Here is a 24,251-nt window from a genome sequence, read left to right as displayed (position 1 = left end):
GCTATATCTGGCTTCAGGGTCTGGAGGGTGTGGCGGAATTCTGCAAGCTTGGACGATAGGCCAAAGGCATTCGTCACCAAGAGTCTGAACATCGTTGGTTGGCTACTGGGCATCGTGCATGCTAGACGATCCCTTGAGGGCACCAGACGATTCATCAGTGTGCTGGAACTCACCAAGTTTGGATTGCAGTCCGAAGGCATTTGTCAGCAGGAGCGTTAGGCTTGGGGGAATCATTTGGATTGCTGCTCAGTGCGTTCCTTAAATCGCCATGGCCTCGCGTACAGGGGCCTTGGCCAGAAATTCTCAGTTGTGACCAGGGTGAGGTCCTTAGCGTCCACAGTTAGGTGGGCAGACACTCTTCCTGCCTCCGTGGTGTGGAGGCTGCAAGTGTGCACCGTTGCCATACCCCCTGCTGCAACTGCACGCTGGCGGGTGAAGCATTTCAGTCCCTCCTCAGTACAGCTTGAGCTTAAATTGCCTACATACAAAACTGCCCTCCTGGACCTGGGAGGCTCTCCTGACACCAGTTGCCAGCTGTCGTCGTCTAAGACCTCCAGGACTGGCTTGGAGCGATGTTTAGCGCTCCTGCTGTAGGGGCCCTCAATGCCAATGTCAATGATCTCAGAATTACTGTCTTCCTCACCGGACGCCTCAGGGTCACTGCCAGTGTCACCCACGCTACGGGGCTCACCCGTACTAGCAGTGCACGCGGCAGCCTGGCCTGTGCGGGTACGGGTACGATTTCTTGACGATTTCGTAGATCTACTCTTCGTACGCTGGCTCTGCTGAGGAGCTTGAATATTTGGGAGAACACTTGCCTTGGCAATGGCGGCTTCCTTGAGGGAGACAACTTCCTGAGTCAGGCCTAACACTTGCCGCGACAGGTCATTGATTCTTTTGTTGAGGCGATCCTCGCGATCGGCCGACTCGGACGCTAAGTTCGCCAGGGTCTTGATAACCTCAATCACAGACGACTCGATACCCGGGAGGGAGCACAACAGTTTTGTCTCTACCTCTGAGAGCCCCTTGAGGGCGGCCTTTGTAGCTGGGGGCATGGCCGCCAGAGGTGGGCCAGCCCTACTACACGATACTAACTAACTAATACTGCTAGTGGTCCTCTTGGCCACGCCGACGGGCTGCCAGAGACTGAAAAACTGCGGAGCTCAAAAATTTGCTTCCACTTCAGAAAAACCATTGAAGTGTCCGTGATGCTCCCCTTCAACAAGAAGCGCTGAAAAAAATTGCTTCAAATCATCATAACAAGTGTACTTCTCGAAGAACATGTACATGATGTACATGTACAAAATGTAACAAAACGTCATGTACACACATGTCTACATACATTGTTGGTTGACAGCATCCTTCATCCTTCTGTGACAACCGGACCTACGAGACGGTGAGAAGGCAATCATGCCTGTGCCATTGGTGAAGTAAAATAAAAGTCAACAACAACAACAACAACAACAACAACATGTTCCAAGGTGGAGGACCACTGTGTTTGGTAACAGTGACCTTACTACAACCATCCACGGTTGGCAGAGCCCCAGTTTTGCGACCATTTGAACCGGCTCTTCCAACCGTGGATGGTTGTAGTAAGCACTGAGCAATGATGCTATGATAATATTATGCACAAGAACTCGCTCATTTTGAGTTGCGATATCAGCAACTCCGAGCATTTTCTGAAAATTCGGATGCTTTTTCAGCAACTTTCGCTTGTTTTGGCATGGTTCCGAAAAGCGTAAGTTGCGAAATATTTTGGCATCTTTGGGAAAGGGCTAAATCGTGCATGATCTTTTCCTTGCCCTGTATTACCAAAAGATGCTTTTGCTACGTGTTAGAATGAACTCGGATAGAGAGCCAAGGATTATTTATAAAAAGTAGAAAGGAGCAAGGAGCTACAAGTTACACTATAATGTCCACTAACACCACCAGTTACTTGACAATCAACTCATGCGATAACATTGCACGACACTGACCAACGGTACTGACGTTCTACAACTAACTTTTTAAAATAACTGGCTAGCAGCTCTAGCACATCTTGGATGCGCGCTCCAACAGCCTTCCAACTATTACTTACTTTTTTGCTACGTGTTGGGTAATTTTAGGTGTGACGTGCCAGGTTTCAGGTGCACTGACTAAGGTAGAACTTACGTACATGTACTTGGTGACCAGCCTACCCTTCATATACAGTGGTCCCTCTATAATCCGGCACCATTTGTGCCACGGAAATCTGCTGGATTAGGGAGGGTGCTGGATTAACAAATCTGATCTACTGCTGCAATGTGCATGAAGAGGACATTTTGGTGACTGAAAATTGTGCTGGTTTATAGAGGGTGCTGGTTTATAGAGGGTGCTGGTTTATAGAGTGCCGGATTAAAGGGGGACGACTGTACTAGTACATGTACAATCATACCTTGGTGCCTTTTAGGTGTCGTCTAAATTTCGCTGGCTGAATTCTCTACGTAAATTACGGAAACAGCCAGACATGAAGAGGAAGGCACACGTCCCGTTCTATTCCCTATCTTCTCTTTCTTTGTGTACATGTTCCGTGTTACTTGCCGGAAGACTGATACCCATGATGACGGGGATGAGATTGCAGACAAGGAGCAGGAGGTTGGAGATAGCAGAAACATGACAGTTAGTGAGGACAATCTGTGTGCCGAGAGACTACTGTTGTTCCACAAGGCTCGCGAAATTACGTTTACATGATGACACAAAACATGAAAAAGGCTCAATCGAGTGCTCTTTTGACTTAGATGCACGCGCACATGCATGTAACATGTGTCTAGGGAGGATGTGTGCGCGCGTGTATTTCTGGATTTTGAGTGCGTTATCAGATGCCCATAAACTCGGGATAATGGTACATGATCCCAAGAGAATAATCTCTAATCAAGCAGCCATTCTGACTGGGAATGGTCAACGTCTATAATTAGAAATTAGCCAAAACGAGCTCGGAAGGTAGGGGAAATAACTAACTGCAAGCTGCCAAGTTGTGAATGACGGACTGTCTGTGACATTCGGTCTGGCCCGCTGAATCCATTTCTACCCTTCGACCTTACGTCTGTACAACTTCTTAGGGTATGCCCTAAGTAAGAAGATATTCTGTGGCAGACTGCTCTGCGTAGAATGATGGAATGAACAATAGAACAAATTGCACCTTTCCGTGTCAAGTTTGTTTGGAGGAGTTGAAAAGTGGAAAGTCAGAAGAAGAAAATGGGTGTCAACACCAGGTCTGGAACCGGGGACCTTCACGGGATGACTGAAAACCGCCAGCATGGTTCATTCATTTCATTTTCTTGATTTTCCAAAGGCAAATGGATGCCTGGGAATCCCAAGGGTGAAATACAGTCATGTTCATACCTGTAATTGTAGGTAAGAATGGTGTGGCTTGCTGTCCAGCAATGCTCTACCACGTATAGTCGGTGACTGTGTAGATCAATTGAGCTGTTATGTGATGTCCACGTACATGTGTGTGCAGTCGTCATCATTGCGGTCGTAGTTGTGTAAAGAAAACCACCGTCATTGCTGTAAAATAATTACCTACAGCATGCGTACCTGGTGTACAGTCTTTGCATGTCCATGTAAAACATTACCTACAATAAGTACATGTATGTGTACTTCATACATGTACAGTCTGTATGTAAACATACATGTACGCAATTGTCTGTGAACGCCATTGTCTGTGAATAAGTACAACAAAACAAACAATCATGTACAATGAATTATATAAAATAATGGAGCCTAGCATCAGGACTAGCGGTCAGTATACACACTACCGGTATCCAATATACACGTACCTACATGTAATATGCACGATCGACAACTAACTTCAGTCTTCGACCTGACTTCTGTTATATGTCGTGAGTTGACCTTATAACGTAAGTACATGATTGTAGTTACTTCGTTAGAAGCATGAATTCATGTCGCTAGGAATTATTTACTTCATTCTCTGCATGACCCTGATTCTGCCCCAAAGATCATGGCAAGTCTGCCTGTATGAGGTTCATAACTTGATTGTGTTTGTCAGGCAGAAAATGCAAAACTGACCAGGATAAAGGCTAAAAGAAAACAGGTGTATGGCACACGCGCGCGCACACACACACACACGCACGCACCCATGCATGCATGCATACACACACACACACACACACACACACACACACACACACACACACACACACACACACACACACACACACAGAGAAATCAATAGTCCATTACGCCATTGGGATGGAGACGCACGTGCAGCAGACCCAAAATTGTTTGTCTTACGCTACGCGAGCAGCAATCGGATTGACTGATTCAAACCTCACACAACACACAGTGAATAGAATACGCTTGGTCCACAACAAACCAATCTACTAGTTAATCGAATTCCCGACAAACATCAGAAAGCCAGGCCAGTTTCACACACGCACATCCAGGTCACTCTTGCATAAAAAATATCTTTCTCTCGAACGTGTGATATCACTGTAATTGTAGAGGGTAGCGAGGGGTTAAGGGGGGGGGTGGGGGGGGGGGTTAAAGGGGGGGGGGGATGGAACCAATATTTTCAACCAAGAACGCAAGGAAAGCACGGATTACCAATGAAAGCATCCAGAAATTATGGACAGCACAATACGGCCTATGGGCCATCGCTCAAATTGTTTTGCAAAAGTATTCTCCATGTTTACCTTGACAACCTTGTGGAAAGCAGACCGTCCATGGGATATTTACCAGAGCGTGTACTGTGAGAGCTAAGTTTTCACAAAGGACAACGATTTAGAATATAGTATGACCAATGAGTAACTGGAAGGAAAGAGAAGATTTTGAGCCAGAGAGAATGTCTTCGATATAGCCGGAGATAAAAGGTTTCGGGGGGACTGGGAAATCCATAATTCATATTCATTGAGCCGGTATACATGATCCGGTCGCTGCAATGCAAAGCAGTAGGAAACTCAAGACGACACTGTTACAGGAACAGTAAAGATCAGCGGTGGGTGTGTCTTGCCGTGGCTTAGAAAACTCATTGTTCTGTTCATGAAGATTAAACTCAGCCCACTTTCGTGGCTTAGGCACTCATTGCTGTGTATTTGTACAGGTCCAATTCAGCCCATTGCAGTGGCGTAGGCATTCACTGCTGTGTTTGTGAATCCTGTGCCTGAGCAGGGTAGACTCTCACCCACTGCTGTGGCATCTGATACTGGACTGGCGGTGGGATGATGATGGGCGCTTGGCCCATGGCCGCAGCACTCTGCGGTGTCGGTGGCCATTCCATGTTGGCAGCGTACTGGTTGGGAGAGCCGTACGACAGTATCGGCTGGTAGTTCATGGTCATCTGTGCCGGGTGCATTCCCTGTGGTTGTTGTGGCGCTCCGCCGCTCACAGGTACTGCCGGTGACGCGCTGGCAGGCCCTGCCATTGCCGCTCCCGGCGGCATCTGAACTGCTACAAACATTGGCTGCTGTGCAGGGATGTACTGAGGCTGCGGCTGACCACCGGTGCTGGCCGGAGGGGTTTCGTGTGGCGTCAGTGTGACCTGCTGTGGTTGCTGCTGCTGCTGCTGCATCGGTGGGGGAGAAGGTGTAATGGTTACCTGCACAGGGCTTAGCCTTGTTGCCGGCGACGGGAATGTGTATGTTGTCGTTGGTTGGCAAGTCGTTACATCGACCTCTTCTCCGCCGTGGTCAACTTTCACTGCAGGCTCGTTGGGCTGGTGTAGCAATGGTGGAGGCCCTCCGATGGGTTGTGATTGGCGAGCAGTTAGCGGTGGGGACGACGACCGTACAACGGGAGCGTGGTGTGGTTTGCTCTCCTCCAGCTTGACATGATGCTGCTGCTGTGCAGCTTGGTGACGTCGTTCAAATAATGTGGGTGCCTGGTGGTGCTGTTGTTGTTGGCTGCTGCTGGATGCCGGTGGCTCCGATCGCTGCTGCGCTGGTGCAGAGCTGCGAGGACGCGATGCGGCTTGTTGCTGCTGGCGAGGCGGCGATCTCACGGTGGCCTGACGAGGTTCGCGGCAATCGGTGCTGCTGCGCTTGCGTCTGCGCGCCCTGGCACGATGGTTCTGAAACCAGACCTGCAGCAGCACAGAAACACAGATAAGCAAAAACAGTGCAATAATCAGATGCGTGCTCCGTCCAAAGCGGCAATAACAATGAATAATCATTCATTGAGTTCAAAGCTAAGGATCACAGCAGTAGACGAAAGGGGATGCAACTTGAAATACCTGAATTGCATAAACAACATTGAAGGAAGATACCAGACACAGTCACATACCTGAATACGTGCTTCCGGGATGGCAAAGTCTTCGGCTAGTTGCTCACGTGTTCCTATGTCCGGGTACTCGCACTCGCGGAACGACGACTCCAAGATGCGCAGCTGTTCTGGACTGAAGTTTGTGCGACTTCTCCGCTGCGGTCGACGCCCCGTCATTGAATACCCACCGACGGGACTGGGAATTCCCGGCGATCCCTCGCCGTGAGGACTCGAGGCAGAGAGAGGTGATGGCTGGTCTCCCATGTTGCTATGGTTGCTGGCCGCCGCTGCGGCCAACCCGACTAGGTCCGCAGCGCTGCCGCCAAAGCCGCTGTCTCCGCTGTGCGTGAGGTGCAGGCGCTGCTCTCCTCCGCCACCGCCACCACTGCTGCTCATTATGTTCCCACTGTCGGGCGTGTTGCGGTGCTCCTGGTCGGGGCTGGTGATGGACACGAGGGATGTGCGCGAGTTGGAGTGATGGCGTGACATGGAGCAGAGCGACGACTGGCGCATGTCTGCAAGACAAGGATCACAAGAGGCAACCATACAATGAGATAAGTCAGGATTCACACTTACTACAGTAAGAATACAACAGGGGATAGAATCAGGGCAATGTGTAACTACAATTCACCGGTGAACTTCAAAAGGACCGGCATTGATCTCCAACCCGGAATTTACTAGCGTCGACAGATCTGATATACTCACACAAACAAGAGTGTACTGCACAAACAGAGTACTAACACAGATCACAACACATCATTGTAGCACCTAACAGCTGTTGACAAGATCAACACTGGACTAGTAAGCCACAAAGTAGACATGATAATCCCAATTTCTCAGAGACAATGCAATTTTGCTTGGGAATTTGTCAATTTGAACAAGACCTGGTTTCTGTATCCTCACGTTTGAACACATCTGCTAGATGAGAAGGCAGCAAGCATTTGTTTTGAGATATTGCCATGAAGAGCCTGTGGTTTAATGTTACAATATAGCCAGCTGTAACATGATGTTTTTGTAAACATTCCTTCTTCACGGAGCAACAACATACCCTACACAGACTATGCTTTTTTTTGTACAAAACTTTACACCATTTAGCACAGAACAACAATCCCATACACCACTACTCTACACACCTGGTGAGCAAGGAAACCTAAACATTGCCATGCATCCACCTTGCTGCTGGGATTTCATGATGGAGACGCGCTGCACTTTTCACTCCAAACAACTATCACAAAATACGTGCACCCTGAAAGTATCCAAACTCTTTTGAGAATGAGCAAACATCTTTGTGCTACCTCACTACATATACCAACTAGAAAGGTGTTGACAGCTAAGCTATGGTACTCGTTGGCACGCAATCTGGAATTCTATTTACATTCTCTGTGCGTTGCGCTCCCCGCCAAAACAAGTCGGCAGCCTAGGTAGTCCGCTCGGTTCGGGTTTGAAACGCGTGGAGAATGCGGAGGTCTGTGTACCCGGGTTGTGCGTGTTTTCTTCTCACACTTACACACGGTCGTAGGCCCTGCGACAACGCTGACTAAGGTATTGGCAGCACGGAGCGTGGCTGCAGCCAGATAACACATGCCTGGTGTGACATGCGCCTGTCACTCGTCCAAATCTGATAAACACTTCTGCATTGATCGGCACAGGCCTGAACAGAAACCAGAGGCTGGGAGGGCAAAGCTATCGGCCAGGCTTGATTCCCCTAGAGCCACGCCACTGGACATGAGATCAAGCCACCTTGAACCACGAACATCTTGCCCTCTCCATCAACATTGTCAGCTCCACCAACGAGAGATAAGGTTTCCCCACCGAAATCTTCACAATGTCGCTTTATTGCACCTTATTGCAAACCTCTTGCCATCAAATTCCAAACGCAGCGAGCATATTCCAGAAAGAAGCCCTTAGCTGTGAAGCATACTTTCCGATACCTTACATCACCACAAATATTCCAGACACATTTGCTTTATGATCAGCCATGCTACTGTAGATATTCCGTAAAATGATTGTTAGACGGGTATTGACCTGAGGAACTCTATGTTCCTGTGTAGTAGCGGTTACTCTTCACACTGTTGCTGCCATTGTGCTGTGCGTGTGTGTGTGTGTGTTTGTGTATGTATGTTGGAATACATGATCGTCCCCAACTGATTGATCCAGGACTCGGCATCGCTCTCCCCACATACATTGCATAGTCTAGACGGTGTAAACACACGCACAGTTCCAATAGTAGTTGGGAGGAGCATGTAATGTCTGCCGCTGCAGTAATCTGGAGTTTTGCAAAATCAAGTTTCCACTGGGATGTTTTGCCCAAACTAGTAACTTGACCTGGCTGCACTATCAAACACCTCCCAATACACTAAACACACACTAAACTACATGGTGTGACCTCAGGTAGTCATGCCGACAGCCAGTCCCTAATCTTTTTATCCAGAAAATCAGGGTTCTAGTACAGTGATGTCTGATTGCATTTAGGGTTTGCTGCAAGGCACTAGGGACGAGGCAGACAAGCAAACCAAATCACTACAAACTCCTTTCATGGATCGGAGATTGGTGGCCGGGATTCAACGGCACAATCGTACAGCCGCCCCGGCCCACCAGGCTCGATCACCTCCTTCTCCTCCGCAACGGAGAGCGTCTACGGCAGGACTCTCAGAGTTGTAAGTGAACGGAGGCGACCATTCACACTACTCGCACTACGTATCAGCATGTCTGAAGACGAAGCTGGCCAGTGTAAACGACCAGTGGGCATACTACTGTTGAAAGTGCGGAGGAGCCTGGTGTCTAGCAGCAGACATGCGCCATGTCTGCTGCGGCACTCCTAATGAGTGCATACACACCCTGTACAGTTCTGTCCGTGTTCAGTGTTAGAAAGGCCGGATTTCCACCTATCACTCTAAACCCTGTCATGTCAGTGTGGTTTGTGCTTCCTGATCAGATTTGTTAGTGTAAACCTGGCGGGTTTGCTCTAGGATGACATCATGACCCCATTCTGTTGCTATGCCTGGCACTGGACTTCAGTAGGGATCTCAGCGCGTGAACTGCGCAGCCAGTCTGCGCAGGTGAGATTTTCGATCCCAAACGCGTCCAGTGCAGAAATCGTGGAAAAGAACATTTTTTTCGAAATAAATCAAGTTGAAGAAGACAGTAGAAATGGCTGAATATTGCGTCCAGGAAAGCACGTTCTACGGCCATTTCCAAGCTACCTATCTCCCAGACACTCTCTCAGAGGAACTATGGAGGGTCAAAGAGCACAATCTTTCACTCTTGGACGCAGCGTGAACACCTCTTCTACGGAGCGCGATGTCTTCTCTCTGAGTGATAATGGCGGCGATGTTCGCGATGGCTGATGCACTGAAAATCGAAGTTAGGACAATCTAACCGGAGAAAACGTCTGAATTTTTGACTGAATCCTCTCTGAAGTGGGTTCTTGCCGCATGGAAAATTATAGGAAAATCGACCGGGGCAATATCGCCTTGGCCACGCTGTCCTTCGGCGGGAATTACAAAGTATGTTCGAACGGCGATGAAGATGACGATTCCGCTAGTGTCCACCGCGGGCCCTAGTGTCGAAAATCGACCGTCGCCATTTTTCTGCTGTGTCCGCGAGCTGCACTCAAAACTCGATGACGCAATGTATGCGCAAACACCCTGCGCACTGCACGCGCTGAGATCCCTAACTTCAGTTGCCTGGCATGCCATGCTTGATTTTGTACACCGTCAAACCTGCGGGATTTACGTGAGATACACATTGATGTAGTGTGTGATGGTTGCTGACAGTGCAATGGGCGCCAACGCCAGCCTTGCGTCCTGCCCTCTGTGCAATCACATCGCCCACGTCTATCTGCGGACAGTGCGGACAGTGCGGCTAGGTGGCTAGGTGGCTAGGTGGCTAGGTGGCTAGGTGGCTAGGTGGCTAATATAGTCAGTGCAGATCACAACGCATGGCTAGACTGCCGGTACGTATATGCATATAGGCAGTGATACAGACGCAGGACGCATGAGGTCATCATCCACTGCTGAGCGGACATAATCACGTATCGGATTGGCAGCCTGCAGGCGGGCTATTGGAACTCTCATGAGAAGTACGGAAGCACACTGCATGTAAATGTTCACAGCATAGCAATCATGTCATTCCGACTAGATGTTGACAACATCGTGAAATGGTTGAACACAACAAGCGATGATGAAATCAAAAGATCATTAGCGCTGGAGCATGCAAGCGCATAGCATCCTGTTTTTGACGCTCCGCTCTCCGTGCTCTCTGCTGCAGCCCTGCCACCCACCATGCTGACAGCACTGTTGTTTCGCAATGAGGCCAGCCGGGCATGTTTGAAAACAACCAGGTCACAGTGGGTCAATGAAACTCGTGTGATGCCTTCGAGGCGTTGGCGTTGTTCTGCAAGCGGCTATGCATTGCCTCGCTTGGCTGAACCGTGCAGCCTAGGGCAGGGGGAGAATTTCCCGTTTTCGTTTCCTAGTACTCCATATGGCTGCAGGGCGCTGTGTATGAAATCATTCACGTCGGATGGCAGACATACTTGCAACGCATGCAGCCACGGATGTCCACTTCACCAAGAAACATACCAAGGTCAGTGAAGTAATAATGCATGGATGCTGTATGTGTGTGTATAGCATACTGCTGCAACATGACAAGCTGACAGGTATTGGCGGGAGAGAATTCTCATTCATCCTATATCGAATCATGCCGGCCGGCCGTGCTGATGAATTCCAAGGCTGTACTGACGTCAATCCGGTGTCAAGATTTGACAAGTTTGACAAGCTCGCAGACAAAACCTTACTCACTCTGTCCACTGGTCAATGGAGCAAGGAATGCAGATAGATTTACTGGACCTAAACAGGTACAATATATTCGTGTACTGGATTGAGCTAGCTCCACACTTCACGGGTACAATTCTGACGTTCTATTGTACTGTGTTATATTTGACACTGATGAGATTGTTTCTGAGTGCTTGACTGCCAATTCCCCATCAGATAGTTCAGCCAGCGCCGCCCCAAGCCAAGGACTTGCAAGCTGCATCCATTATTGGCCCGGTTAACGGTCACTAGTGTTTGTTGTGAATTTTACTTTCCTGTCATGCTAGTAACGCAGGCTGTGGGTCTAAGTCACTAGTCTATGCTGTAAACTAGAGTTTGGCTTGGTTATATGACTGGACTATGTGCAGGGTATGTGCATGGTATTTGTGATGCCAAACACGAAAACCAGTATGCACTGAACTGGCCTCTGATGACTTCAATAGTCCACTAATGTCACATGGCCACATGCTGCACCCTCCCTACACACTTTGTGTGCAATTTTGCCTCATATTTTGCCTCATATTGTGTTCATCAAGTTCATGCCAGTAGCAGCAAGAAATTACAGGGGGGGGATTTTCAATATGTAGAGAGAATGGGCTTGCAAGAATGGTTTGCTGCCTTATCTATGATTTGGGGTTGAAGCAGTCAGAAATCAGGAGTCTCTGTTTGCTTCGAACCCATCCTATGATCTCCAACCCCTTTGATCACACTCTCTGATTTCTCTGCACACAACCCAACATGTTGTTGTGATACATCTAGGTGGTCTATTCACGCTCAAATCTTAGCAGTGCGGCTCAAACTCAATATTGCTGAATCTAATCTTAGATTTGCCACTCTTCTGCCCAGATTGTACAGCAGCATCAAGTGCGCCATCAAGAAACCTGATCAATGCACTCACTTGGTGAAGAGTTCCTGAGCTGGTGTGTCTGCTGTTGACTAAATAGATCTGCGACCTTCTGCCCCCTTGGAGATGAAGTACTTTTGGACTCACTTGGCCAAGATCTTATCAGCACCCTATCCAGGGGCCACAGGATCTCTAATGAGGACAATCCGTGCATTGTACTGTGTGATAACAGTGGCAGATCCACTCTGCGTGCTAATCACCACTAAACTGCTGTATCACTCTCTTAGATTCATCATGCCCAAGGCCAACACCACTACACTGTAGAGTTAGGTGTATGGAGACTTGGAGAGGCAAAGTGTTTACATCTTTCACCTTGATTACAGTTCCAGGCCTCACCATATAATAGCCATGCTTCACAAGCACCCAGGGTCAAGCAGCTGCCTGACAGTGAACTGACTGAATGACAGTGTGTGAGCGTGCATGTGCTGTAAACATAATTGCACCTCTGGGCTGAACTCAGTCACTGAATGCCAAGGAAACGGAAGCCAGGATCCCAAACCTCTGTACACCACCTAGCCACCTGCCAGGTCAGAAAATAATAATAATGATATAATAATGCCACTGCTGCGGACGCTCTCTGAGAGGCCATTGAGTGTAAAACAGAGCATGATGACGCTCCTTACACGGCGGAACCAACTACACCCTGCATGCACAGCAGGCAACTAACATAGCTGGGCCTGGCCTTTGCCTGACAAGAGATGAATACACTCGTGGAAGCTACAGCGGAAGGCACTCTTTTCTCGTGTTTGCTCTAGCTCAAGCGCTGCTATTTTCCTCAAGTATGTGCAAATTCTCCCAAACCCTCTAGTCTCCCAAGCTGATGAAACATGCTCATTTCCATGCAGAAGACGCCAGCAACTGACGTTGTGCTGAGCTGAGTTGGTTGCAGCATTGCGTATCTGCATGTTGATGTGCTGCAAAGCCTGACTGGCCAAGTGTTCTCTTTCCTTCCGATCCTGCTTCAGTCTAGGTTAGGTTAGCCTATGCAAGAAGTAGGTACTGTATGTGTTTGAGATACGAGTAATGAGAGGGGCAATTCCATTCCGCCTGACCAGACTAAAACACACTACATGCTAACACAGCACAACCTTACAATCTGTGCGGTTTAGGAGCCACCAAGAAAAATGCTAGTCACCCTGGCAGAAGAGCCAGTTGCCCCAGGAGGAGTGCAGGAAAAAGCCCAGGCACTTGAGATTGTTTACAGACAGGATCAATGGTGCTGAATGGACATGCCACACGGTCACAGAAGTGAATGCCTAAAGAGTGACTCAATGACACATGGAGGAATGAGGAATTGAGGATGCGCCCCTGATCTGAGTTGACTGCCAGTGACTCCTGGCATACACTGATGCACATTGACCATACACTGTACTTGTATGGGGTTTTATTGTGTTTGTAAGGGGCTGGCCTGTACGGAGGAACAGTGTTACTGTGCAAGAGAAATCGTCGCGCCCTCCTGCGAATCTCTACACTTAGTGAGAGCCAAGAAATCATGTTCGCTTCCTGCCCTCCTCAAGGACGAGGGTCACGCTTGCTGTACAAGACTGTGCAGCAGAAGCCGTGGCGTTGTGTACCCTTGGCACGGTCAAACTATTCAAAGCCAACCGTTGTTGAAGGCAATGCAACAAAACTCAAAAGCCCTCCCTATCTCCCTCTATCTGACAAGACATCATTTGTACACGTATGCCTCATACAAGTTAGGAGTCATGCAGCGATAATTGAAGTGTAAGCCTAAAGATGGCAACACCATAAACCATTCTTGAGCCACAGATCTCAGCTGTGACATTGCCAGAGTTCATCATGTGCCAAAATCAATATCGAGGTTGCTATCATCAATGGCGCAAGGTACTTGTTGGGTTGTAAACACCCCCCCCCCTCTCTCTCTCTCTCAAGTACATCATAACCCCACTGGTGGAATTTGTCCTCCTTATAGGCGATTCAGACTACGGCCAACTGTGACCACGTTTCCACGATTTGATCAGGGATTGTTCATAACATTTTGAAACATGACTGCATCACCATAGAAATTCAAGTTTACACGTGATTTTGGCCGTAGTCTGAATCACCTATTACTCCCTCATCCTTTCCATCCTTTCCATGCTTTCCATGCTTTCCATTAGTCTGCCACAGGCAAATCAGAACAAAATATATTCACCACCAATCACACTATCCAAGATGATTTCTTCGTCTAATTCATTTATCTAAGGATGTACAGGCCAGCTCGGTTTAGGTTTGGCGAATGAGATCAGCATAACATAATTATCTTGTGCTGGCGACTGACCCCTAGAAGGCTAGATTCTGGCCGTACATTGCACAAATCAATGTAGGTACATGGGCAGCGTTTCAATGCAATTACTGCAGAGTGCCCCCATTCTGTTGCAATGCATTCAGCGACGCAGTTGCTAGCCATTTCAAGCCTACACGATTCGAGTGTCAGCTCACGACGTCGCAGAGTTAGTTAGCTGTTCAGCTCTGCAGTACCTACGCTGATTTCGCATTGTCAGCCGACCGCCTCACACTTCTCACTCGTGATTCTGTAGCAGCCTGCGCCGTGACGGCCCCAGCTGTTTCCTGTCATCCAGCTGAATCGGTCTCCATTCTCCTCTGTCAGTTAGATGCCCAACGCGGACCTCGGGCTCTGGTGCCAACACGTAGATCTACAATAATTTACCAAGTAGCCATGCGCGAAACTGATCCAGCACTCGACAGTGAATTTTGTAGCAGAAAATCAACACGTGGCAGTAGCGCTACATGATTTGGACAGTGTGTGATTGTGGGTGTGGAGACGCAGAAAGGCTTTAGTCGATCCGAGGCAGGTCGGAAAGCACTACAAATTGATTCAATCGGTGTTTCAAGACGTACATTGCGCACGGGGAGCTTCAGGGTTGGAATTTTCTGTTTTAGTTGTTGTTTTGTTTGCAACGGTCTGCTCCCATTCACAAGGTGGTGAAGCTCATCACGGCGCGGTCCAACTGACGGCGACGGCATAGCATTCCGCGTATGAAAAAAATTGTTTGACCGAAACAGAATATGGAAAGGCGGAAACGGAGGACAATGTGAGCACATGTAACCCTTCACCACACCGACACACACACACACGCGCGCACACACACATACACACTGAAGTACCATGACAGTACAGTACTCGAGTAAAGCAGAATCGTAGAAGAAAATGTTTTCGCCGGCTATTCGGGTCAGCTCGGGGTTAACATACACGGAACATAATCACGTAACCGTTATCCGTGGTTGCGGACATTGTTCACCTCTTTTGGTTCAGTACTAGAATAACGTACTAGCTGTACTTATGGTTGATAAATATTACTAGCTGTACTGTATAAACTTTTAAAAGTGTATATTCCACACCGGGGACCAACACTATTACCAGATATACATTGAACGGATGGTGATGGCTTACCTCTTCGCGATGTCTCTGCCAGCTTTGGTTGCTCGACTGCAAGTTGAGCGAGGCCTAGCAATCTGTCGACACCGTAGTTTGTGGCGTTTACTGCACCTCCGCTGCTGGCCGGTGACGCGCAGCGTTGCTTGGACGCTCCTCGATCCTTGCTGCCAGTGTGTCCTCCGCCGTCAACTGCCGGACCAGCCCCACCGCTGCATTGCCTGCTGACCGCGATCAACTGCTGTATGCCGTTCATTGCTGCGTGCCTGCTCTGAAACCCTCCTTGTGTCTTGGGCGAGATTTGTGCACTGTGGCCGGCCTTCAACGGTCCTCCTCCTTGTACTAGGTAGTGAAGATATCCTGATATCCGCGATGAACACCTCCGATCTGGCACCCTGACGGAACACAGGAGCAACAGATCATGGAATCATGGAATTGGGGGTGCTGGTTGCAGTAATGTGTATCCCCTGCTCCTATGGCAAGTTAGCCTACGATATGTGTCCTGCAGTGTCGTTTTCGCAACTACCACATCACGAAGGTCAGTGCGCAACACAGTCTTCACAAATCTTTCCTCCAGGATATGTGGCCAAATCCTCGCCGGCAATACACGGTACGTCTGTTCCCGGAGTGGAGAGTGAGAATCGCGTATGTATCATGAAACTGCGAGACTCGCACAAAGTTGACCTACGGGTGCCTGCACTGTCTCCTCGTGGGTCGTCGAGTCAGCAGCGCTGCATGCAGCGGACTTGGACTGGGTCACGCGCACATACCATCGCGACCTACACGATGCTACTCAATCAGCTGTTGCAAAAGCGCAAAATAGCATCTCGCACTAGTGCAGTGGCATTCATGCTGACTGCCTGTGTCGGACGTTGACATTCTGTTCCAAATGTGCTCAGGGTCATTTTTCATGAAGCTTCGTAGCGCATCGACCGCAAGCGGTAAATCGAATCAGCTCAGCTGTTGCAATCAGCGTGAACGGGTTCAACTGACTCAACCCCCTAATCACAGCAGGTAGACAGCAACTCGCCGCTCCTGATCCTGCTGTATGTATCATCAGTACCCAGTGTATCCCAACAATGACACGTGGACAATGGGCGCAAAGGCTCCCATATACTCTGTATACTGCAAGCACACAATGGCCATGTGATCAAATCGATACGCCATGAAGAGGCCGAGACGTGTGCGTGAATGCAAGACGCCGGATTTGATCGCGAAAATCGCCTGAAGTCAATCATGCTTGACGCCGGTCCGACAGCGAAACGACCATCCGCGCTGGTTCCTTCCCCCTCCCGGATCCCCGCTTCAGGCCAAAATGTGATAATTGTGATACGGGCGTACAGTGGCATATGTGTACATGTCTGAGATGGAAGACATGGGCAACACCGATAACATGTTGATACCGATAGTTTTCGTACTAAACATTAGCGACTTGAGTTGGCTGCGTGATGCGATTGTCTACGTACTAGTAGTAATGTAGTATGCAGTAACCTTCTCAAAAGCTAGACTTGAACAACGATGTTATGCCCAAACCTTTGGAGGCCTCATCTTGCTGATACGGGAAGTAAAGACGAAAGTGCCAACATTCAGCTGTGCGCATCTGCTGTACATGTTAGTTGTACCCTTGATGAACGCAAACACAAGACTATGGCTTGTGTTGACGTCTGCGTCAAAGACTATGATTGTAGAGTGTGGACATTGACACACACTAGATCAACTTCCAAGCCTGGTATTAAATGGGTCTTCAATGATTTGCGCTATGCATGTGGCTTTCTGCGCTCGCGCATCATGACCTGGAATCAGGGAGAGTGATCGCAGACGCCACCACAAATATAGCATGTGGTTTGCATTTATCAAGGCGGCACTACTACCACTGCCCTAACCATTCATTCTACTGATACTGTAATCTGTTGTCCTAGATGACTCTTTGAGCGTGTACATAATTATGTGTTTCGTATTGACAGTAGTGCTAGCTGGAAGGATTGCCCTGTGTCAACTCATGACACGACTCCACTCCCACACTATCCTGGGACACAATTATCGACACTTGGGAGCAAGCTAGCTAGAAACGAACTCAACGTACGAAGCACCATCTGCGTCATTGTAACGACGTCGAGAAGATTGCATTGAGCGCGAACCAAAGAAAGGATGTCTGTTGTAATCGAAACGTCGTCAGCTATTTACGGCAGTCCGGGTCTGCGTATCCGCGCATCCGTCACTCCTGCTTGCCCCAGAGCGGAAGGTAGCGCGTTGCGCTTTGCTGCGCCCATTATGTTCGAGCTGAAGAGCTCAGTGAAAGTCACCGGTTGTGTGCCAGTAGGGGCTCCCGTGGCTGGTTCAGGCTGCGAGTTATCAGTACATTGCATATCACAAGAGCACTAGATCAAGGACGTACAACTGACTTACACGAGTGTTCAGGAGAACTCACTCCCCCCCCCCCCTCCCCCCCCCCCCTCCTACATGTAGCTACCAAAAGTACAAGCAAACCTGCCAGAAGAAGGCAGTCTGGGTCCGGACCAGGCTGTCGTAGACCTACGTACTAGTACTAGTAGTAGCTTGTACAATGCACATAATGCACATGATGTATGTCGATCACTCAGACACTGGCCTAGTGGAAATCGGAAACACTGCGAGTGCGAGATGCCATGCTGCTATGATAAATGACCTCTCTGACTCTGAGTCTCTCTCTGCCAACAGGGGGCTGGCCCCCGATCGTTACCCTAGCACCATTACGCAATCGAATACCGGCGTAGTGGATCAGACGCGGATATGCAAGCACGAATGATTGCATCCCACGGTGGGGTGCACAGTAACAGCCACAGTTGGAACATTCGTTACTCATGTCATGGGAACTCATCAGACACCAGTCGATGATTGCTCAAACAAACTTCTATAGCATTCACTTATCCCCTATTGTCCATGCTGCGCAGACACAATCATCTTGAATCATTTTTCTCCACGTTGCCGGCAGGCAAAATACAAGATTCGTACCCGTCATGCAAACAAACAAAACTCCGCTGGAGTAGCTACAACCAAAGACTAAAGACAGTGTGTTTAACCAGCCAGTCATCTGGCAATCCGTGACGCATGGCAAACCAAAATCTACATCTGCATCCACATTTACAGGACAGTGGACAGTGCACCAATCCGATCGTGATGTCGTGATGGAACAAGACAAACCCGTTGGCACGCGCATCCTCGTACTGCAGCACCTAATCAAGGCTAATGTCCTTTCATAACAGATGTGGCCATGGGTGCTATTAATTTTCAATACTAGTAAGCATTATACATAATCTTGTCTATTCTGAGATGGCATGAAACTTTAAGTTGTGACTGATCAAGCCATCTGTTGTTCTGACTACATGTAGTGTGTAGTCTTGTATAATAATAATACTACTGTCAAGTGCATGTGTTTTTTAAGAACTCATAGGTATCAAGGACAAATCGCATGACTGATCGAGGAGACCAACAAACTTCTGGATACAAGTACTATTAGTTAAAGGACTGAAATATGTCACAAACAATAGGCAGTGCTAAATGGGTCCAGCGCAATGAATCGCTCTGGCCACTTGAGGAGCAAAAACAAAGGTTGAAAGCTCCTCTCGTCAGACACGTGCATACGGCAATGTTTACGTTGGGCGGTATTCTCAGCAGTGTTTGCATCGTTGCACGGGCTGGTGATTTTCTTGAGGAAAATACTCCACTGATAGTGACTGATTTAGGCTGTCAACAAGGTCGTTTCACTGCCTGATCTGAGTGGGCCGATCCACAAACGCTATCTCCTAGGATTTCTTAGTTTCGAGCACCTTTCTTTTGCAGCATGAACCCCTACTGCCGGCTACTAGCACCCGTGAGTTTCACACGACGTCCAGATAAACTACAAACAGTGCACACGTGTTGTATTGTTTGTTGCGCCGACAATGTGACAGAGAATGTCCATTGTAATGTTTATGACATAAAGTCATTCAAGCAACAGGCGCAGGCGATAGGCCAGCAGTAAACCTGGTACATTATTGCACTATTTATGTACTTGAAAAAAAACTGTGTAACGAACGGAAAATCTAGAAGCCGTGAAACAGACGTGTCAATCCTTCTGTCCCCAGGACACCGGCTATTCCCCTCACGCTTGCCCCGGACGCACCAATAGGCAATAACAAGCTCACAATTGCAACCAACTAGTACTAGGGCACTGCTGCATGACCAAAGGCCGGGGTCAAAAGGAAATGGGAACTGTTGGCTGACTTCGCCTGAGCGTGGCCACGCCTGCTCACTGCTGTCGCCACTTGTATGGACCGAAGCAGCTGAATACACTGTACAGTGTAGTGCAATCGTCATTTACATTGTCATTGTGCTTGTTGTTGTTGTTGGTCGTCTGATGAGTATTGTTCAACACGAAACTCGGAGTAACGAGAAAGATGTTTGGTCTCTGTTGTTCTGCGTTGTGTTGTGCTTGTTACGCAAACTCAGCACTGTGCAAATCAAGGTCATTGTACAGAGTACCAATGGCAATGGAAAATAATTGACAGTATGCCGATCGTCATACCCACGACTGAACAGTACTGCACCGCGCATCGTACATTCCATCGGCACCAGGGCATCGACATTAATTTTAATAATGCGGACATGTGTTCGTAATACAAAGTCATCCCAATTCCTATGGTGTATTTATAACAGTATTACTGTACGTTAACCGCTGTTCGTAAAAGCAATTTTTTACCACCAACCCTCATTCCATGCAAAAGGCCTTTTACATGAGTTTTCGCCGACTGTTCGGGCATACATGTACAAAATTTAATAATTACAATGACTATGTACATGTACATGTACATCACTGGCATACATGTATTGTGCACTTATTATTAGTTTCAGTACTATGCAGCGCATGCCGTGCGGAGATGTGTTTCTCATTCACTGATTCAGTCATTCGTCCCCGCTGTGCGAGCACGTGCACTGTCCTGAATCAATCATGTCAGAGGTTTTAGACAGACATGCCAGATTCCTGATCGAACATGGCCAGGAATGACGCAAATAGGAAAGAGTCGGAAATTCTTCTTCATTATTAGCACCATAACGCGCACACCAACTGTCAAGCTCGTGGACAACGCGCCGCTCGAAGTCAGTGTTGCAACGCACTGGCTTTGCTGGCCTGTGGAGCAAAGAGGCGACACATGTGCGTCACACACTCCACCACGAAAGGTTCTTGTGCATCTTGAATGTGTTCGAGAAATTCCTTCCCATCCGGAACCGCTGGACATTCGAAGGAGACCGGTAACTCCAGGTCATTAAATTAGTGTTGGTTTCAGTGATGACGCTCCATGTCTATCTCCCGCTTGTACCGAGGATGTACATTTACAATCATGCACTAGGAGCCTGCGCTGCCAGTGCAAGAAATGCGTTGAAACCAGGAGGAGAGGACATAATAATTATTGTTCGTAGATCTACTACTACTAGTACACGGATGCCACTCCGATAGTGACGGTCAACCTACCGGTACCTACATGTACATGATTGTACAGTCGTGTACATGTACAGTGCTGGTAGCTGAAATCCGACCCCCTGAGCGGTGCGCTCACATCGCAAAGACCCAACACGGCATGGTAAAACTACGAAACAGAGACCCGCTAGAATGTGAACCCACAGCTCAGGGGGTTGGATTTCAGTTGGCAGCATTGTACATGTACATGTACGCAACGCAGATGCACGATTCCGTTACAACAATAACCATCCGACTTTACGGTTGGGATTCATTGAAGTTCTGCAAATAATGGCGTTCAGCGAATTTTAATTTTAATTCATCTCCTCTAGGCGATTAGCTGGAAAAGCGGAAAGTGATATCGATTCAATGACATCCAGACCGAAACAATCCAAAAATACCAGTGCAAGGGGCGTACATGTACAAGTGTCAGTGACCCACAGCGAATCAGACCTTGTTGCGGCGTATCGGTTTAGCTTTCATCTGTTTTACACAATAGCACTGTCTTCGAATCATTTCCTGTTGATCTGGACATGCAAGCGCAGTCAGGAACTTTGACCTAATCTACCAATTATTTAGAAGAGTGCTGAATTGGACACGAGAGGAACAGGATACGTCAATAGTCATGAGGTTCGCTCAATCCTCCAGAAACCTGAAATTCCCCACCACTGGTCCCAATCAGTATTTTACATGTACACATGAGTACACGGATACAGGGCACACATGTAGAAATTGCAAGCGAAATAGCCCAACGACAATGCCAGTGCCCCCCCCCCCCCTTCTTGGCCTCACGTCACAATACCTACATGTACATGTACATGACGTATAATAAGTAAGTTGGAATTTGGAAAGGAAGAGGATGAGGTTGGTAAGGGTGTCAGGCGGTAACATGGCAATCCCAAGTAGTTGTGTCTATTTATTCCCCAAATTGGGCCAAAGGCTGCTCCAAGAGCGTATTATACATGTACATGCATTCAATGTTTCGCCCCGTCATCATGGAGCAGCTTATGCGAAGACCAGCCAAGCTTGCTTGGCGATGGCAACGCGGAAAAGCCGATAATAATAATAATAATAATAATAATGCTTAAGGCTACCCGCCTGTCGAGGGGGAGGGGGGGGGGCAAGCGATGGCATTATCAGTATATCACACATACAGTACATGTACACGTACACATGTACATTCTAGGATAGCACTTACTGCGTGCAGTTTGTATTGGCAGAGCCTGGCTGGCAGCGGATAATCACCGAAACACTATTAGGACGTGATGGCGGAAACTACTGAAAGGTTTCTTCTTTGACTTGGACCAGGAGCAGTGGTATGCACCCAGCTAAAAGCAAGCTACACAAAGTATCCGGTACACAGCACACCAACAACAGTGGCCCTAATGTCAAATGCCCGGGTTACTGAGTTGCAGGCTACGACAAGAAATTGTGAAGAGCAGGCTACCCTCCGCTGAGACCGCCTTACAGTGAGAACGCGATTCTGGTGACCCGCACTGGCTTATATTTGTCAGGAATCGGTATGGTTGAATGATTGTATGTGTACTGGGTAATGAGTAATGCCTTTACCCGCTGCAGTGCTGTTCTACGCCACATCCAGCAGCCACAAGTACAACAGTTACCTAGTACTAGTAGTAGGTAAGTGTCGGGAAGTCGTGATACTATCCGCAGAGCTCGACGCCTGGGACTGTAAACTGGTTTCACGGATCGCGGCCAGGTCAAAGTCATGATCGACGCTCACAGTACATGCGGCATGCAAACCACCAGCTTGTGTAGGCAGTAGCTGACGACAGTATCAATGCTGCCTGCAGTAGAGGACTGGAGAATTCCCGATGAGTGACGGAGGGACTGCAGACTGTGGCAGCCGTTGGTGTCTCCCTGGATGTCTGTCACGTCTGTGACAGAGCTTCACCGTTCTCTCGTCCGCTTTCCAGACCAGAGCAAGCGTGGAGTATGCCACCGTACAGTGCTCCAGTTGATATCGTAACATTGCTCTGTACTCCATGTAGTGTTCGTCATTGGTGTGGACCTGGAGTATAGTGCATGTGTTTATCTCGTATTGATTGTTTGTCATTGCAGTGGGGCATGACGCGAGATCTGATGAGTGAGTCCTTTGTTTCCCGCGCGCTTTTCCTCTCAACGACACTGAACGCAGCCAGTACACGACTGTAGTACTCCTGGCATACACGGTGCCGTGGTACAGTGTGCAAGTACAGTACAGTAGGGTCTCAGTAATCAGACAGGAGCGCAGTACGTAGCCGTACGCGCCTGGCGAGATAAGATCAGGCAAAGAGAGTCCAGACTACAACAATGAGACCCAGATCACCGGGCACTAACACAGGAGCCAACAGGTCTACAGTAGTACAAAGCCATACAATGATACACTGTACTCTCTCGAGGAGTCCAGGCTGCTGAAAAGGGCGGGATCTCACGTGGTCATCTCTCTGACGCCATCAGCGGCCGGGAGATTGACTCGGGTTGTCGTGAGTGACAGGATGACTCGGCGGAGCGTGTCATCGCCTTGATATTGATAACCAAATGAAAAGACTCCTGTCCAAAATGATCCTCTCCGCGCAAGTCAGTCGATGGATTGCAATAGTATTACACGCGTGGAAGAGTGCAGAGTACATTGGCTTCATGTTACTAGTACGCTTTCGCTCACAGTCAGTGGTCCGTTGGGAATCCGAGCTGGATTGCATCGCAATGCTAGCGTTCAATCACTGGATAGAAGTCACCTGTGCTCCGGACAAGATTACACGCGAGCCGCCAAGACGTAATCAGTATGCGGCCATCACTGGGCACAGTGGGCAGCGTCACAACTGTCAACACACTCTGGACACTATCGTCGACGTACTGTAGAGTCATGTACATGGGTAATTACCAAAATGCTCATGGTGAAGCTCCCGATATTAGGTACAGTATTCTGTTCGTCACAGCGCCTCCATTCTGGAGCCTGGCTGACTGTGTGGGCAGCGAATCGTTCGTCAACGCTTGAGTAAACCTAAAGAGTTTCGGTGGCGTCGAGACGGCTTGGCTTTAGTTGCTGAATCGAATAGCTAACCTACTTGCAGTCCAACTGGAATTACATTGTATTCAACTAACGTAGTGTAACAGAGTCGTTTAGCTAGCTGGCGTGATGGGCAAGAGTGCAGAATTACTGTATTGCAATCTCACTTTGCCACTCTGTCAATGGTAGATTGCGATTTTATCAGTAGGGATGTGATTTCACTCAGTGCTCCAAGCCATGTCATTCTGTTTCGATGTCTGAAGTGCGCTACGTCCCCGCGAGGCACTTGGATCATGGAGGATGGAAACCATGAGTGTACGAACGCTAATCATTCTCACGGCCTTTGGAGGTCGACCGGTCTTGAGTGCCCTTCTTACCTCTAAATACCTACTAGTGTAATAGCCGGGCAAGCACAAGGA

The 24,251-nt window shown here is 48.5% G+C and overlaps 1 protein-coding gene across 4 annotated transcripts; it reads right to left on the bottom strand.

Annotated features, from left to right (window-relative positions):
* Positions 1-4,431: 4,431 nt before the first annotated feature.
* On the bottom strand, positions 4,432-22,330 carry LOC135827805 (bromodomain-containing protein 4-like). Of its 4 annotated transcripts, XM_065340231.1 has the most exons (4): positions 22,024-22,330; positions 15,371-15,747; positions 6,259-6,752; positions 4,432-6,058 (listed from the first exon to the last, which is right to left on the bottom strand). In XM_065340231.1, the coding sequence occupies exons 2-4, from the start codon at positions 15,606-15,608 to the stop codon at positions 5,114-5,116; spliced, it is 1,677 nt and encodes a 558-aa protein (XP_065196303.1). In that variant the 5' UTR covers positions 15,609-15,747; positions 22,024-22,330; the 3' UTR covers positions 4,432-5,113. The 4 variants fall into 4 exon arrangements, with proteins under 4 accessions (XP_065196303.1, XP_065196306.1, XP_065196304.1 ...); XM_065340234.1 differs by lacking the exon at positions 15,371-15,747 and having other exon boundaries at positions 22,024-22,323; XM_065340232.1 differs by lacking the exons at positions 15,371-15,747; positions 22,024-22,330 and adding an exon at positions 11,950-13,801.
* Between the last annotated feature and the right edge of the window lie 1,921 nt (positions 22,331-24,251).

The sequence above is a fragment of the Sycon ciliatum genome, chromosome 12 (genome assembly GCF_964019385.1).
Source record: "Sycon ciliatum chromosome 12, ocSycCili1.1, whole genome shotgun sequence".
In the NCBI taxonomy this organism is placed as follows: Eukaryota; Metazoa; Porifera; class Calcarea; order Leucosolenida; family Sycettidae; genus Sycon; species Sycon ciliatum.
Note: the sequence above shows the minus strand (reverse complement) of the source record. Positions and strands in the feature narration are given on the sequence as shown.

Excerpts from the sequence above, each read along its gene's own strand:
- LOC135827805 (XM_065340231.1), bottom strand. The coding sequence starts at position 15,608 with ATGAACGGCATACAGCAGTTGATCGCGGTCAGCAGGCAATGCAGCGGT. Across the intron at positions 6,753-15,370 it reads GGCAGAGACATCGCGAAGAG|ACATGCGCCAGTCGTCGCTC; the intron begins GTAAGCCATCAC and ends CTTGTCTTGCAG. Across the intron at positions 6,059-6,258 it reads TCCCGGAAGCACGTATTCAG|GTCTGGTTTCAGAACCATCG; the intron begins GTATGTGACTGT and ends GTGCTGCTGCAG.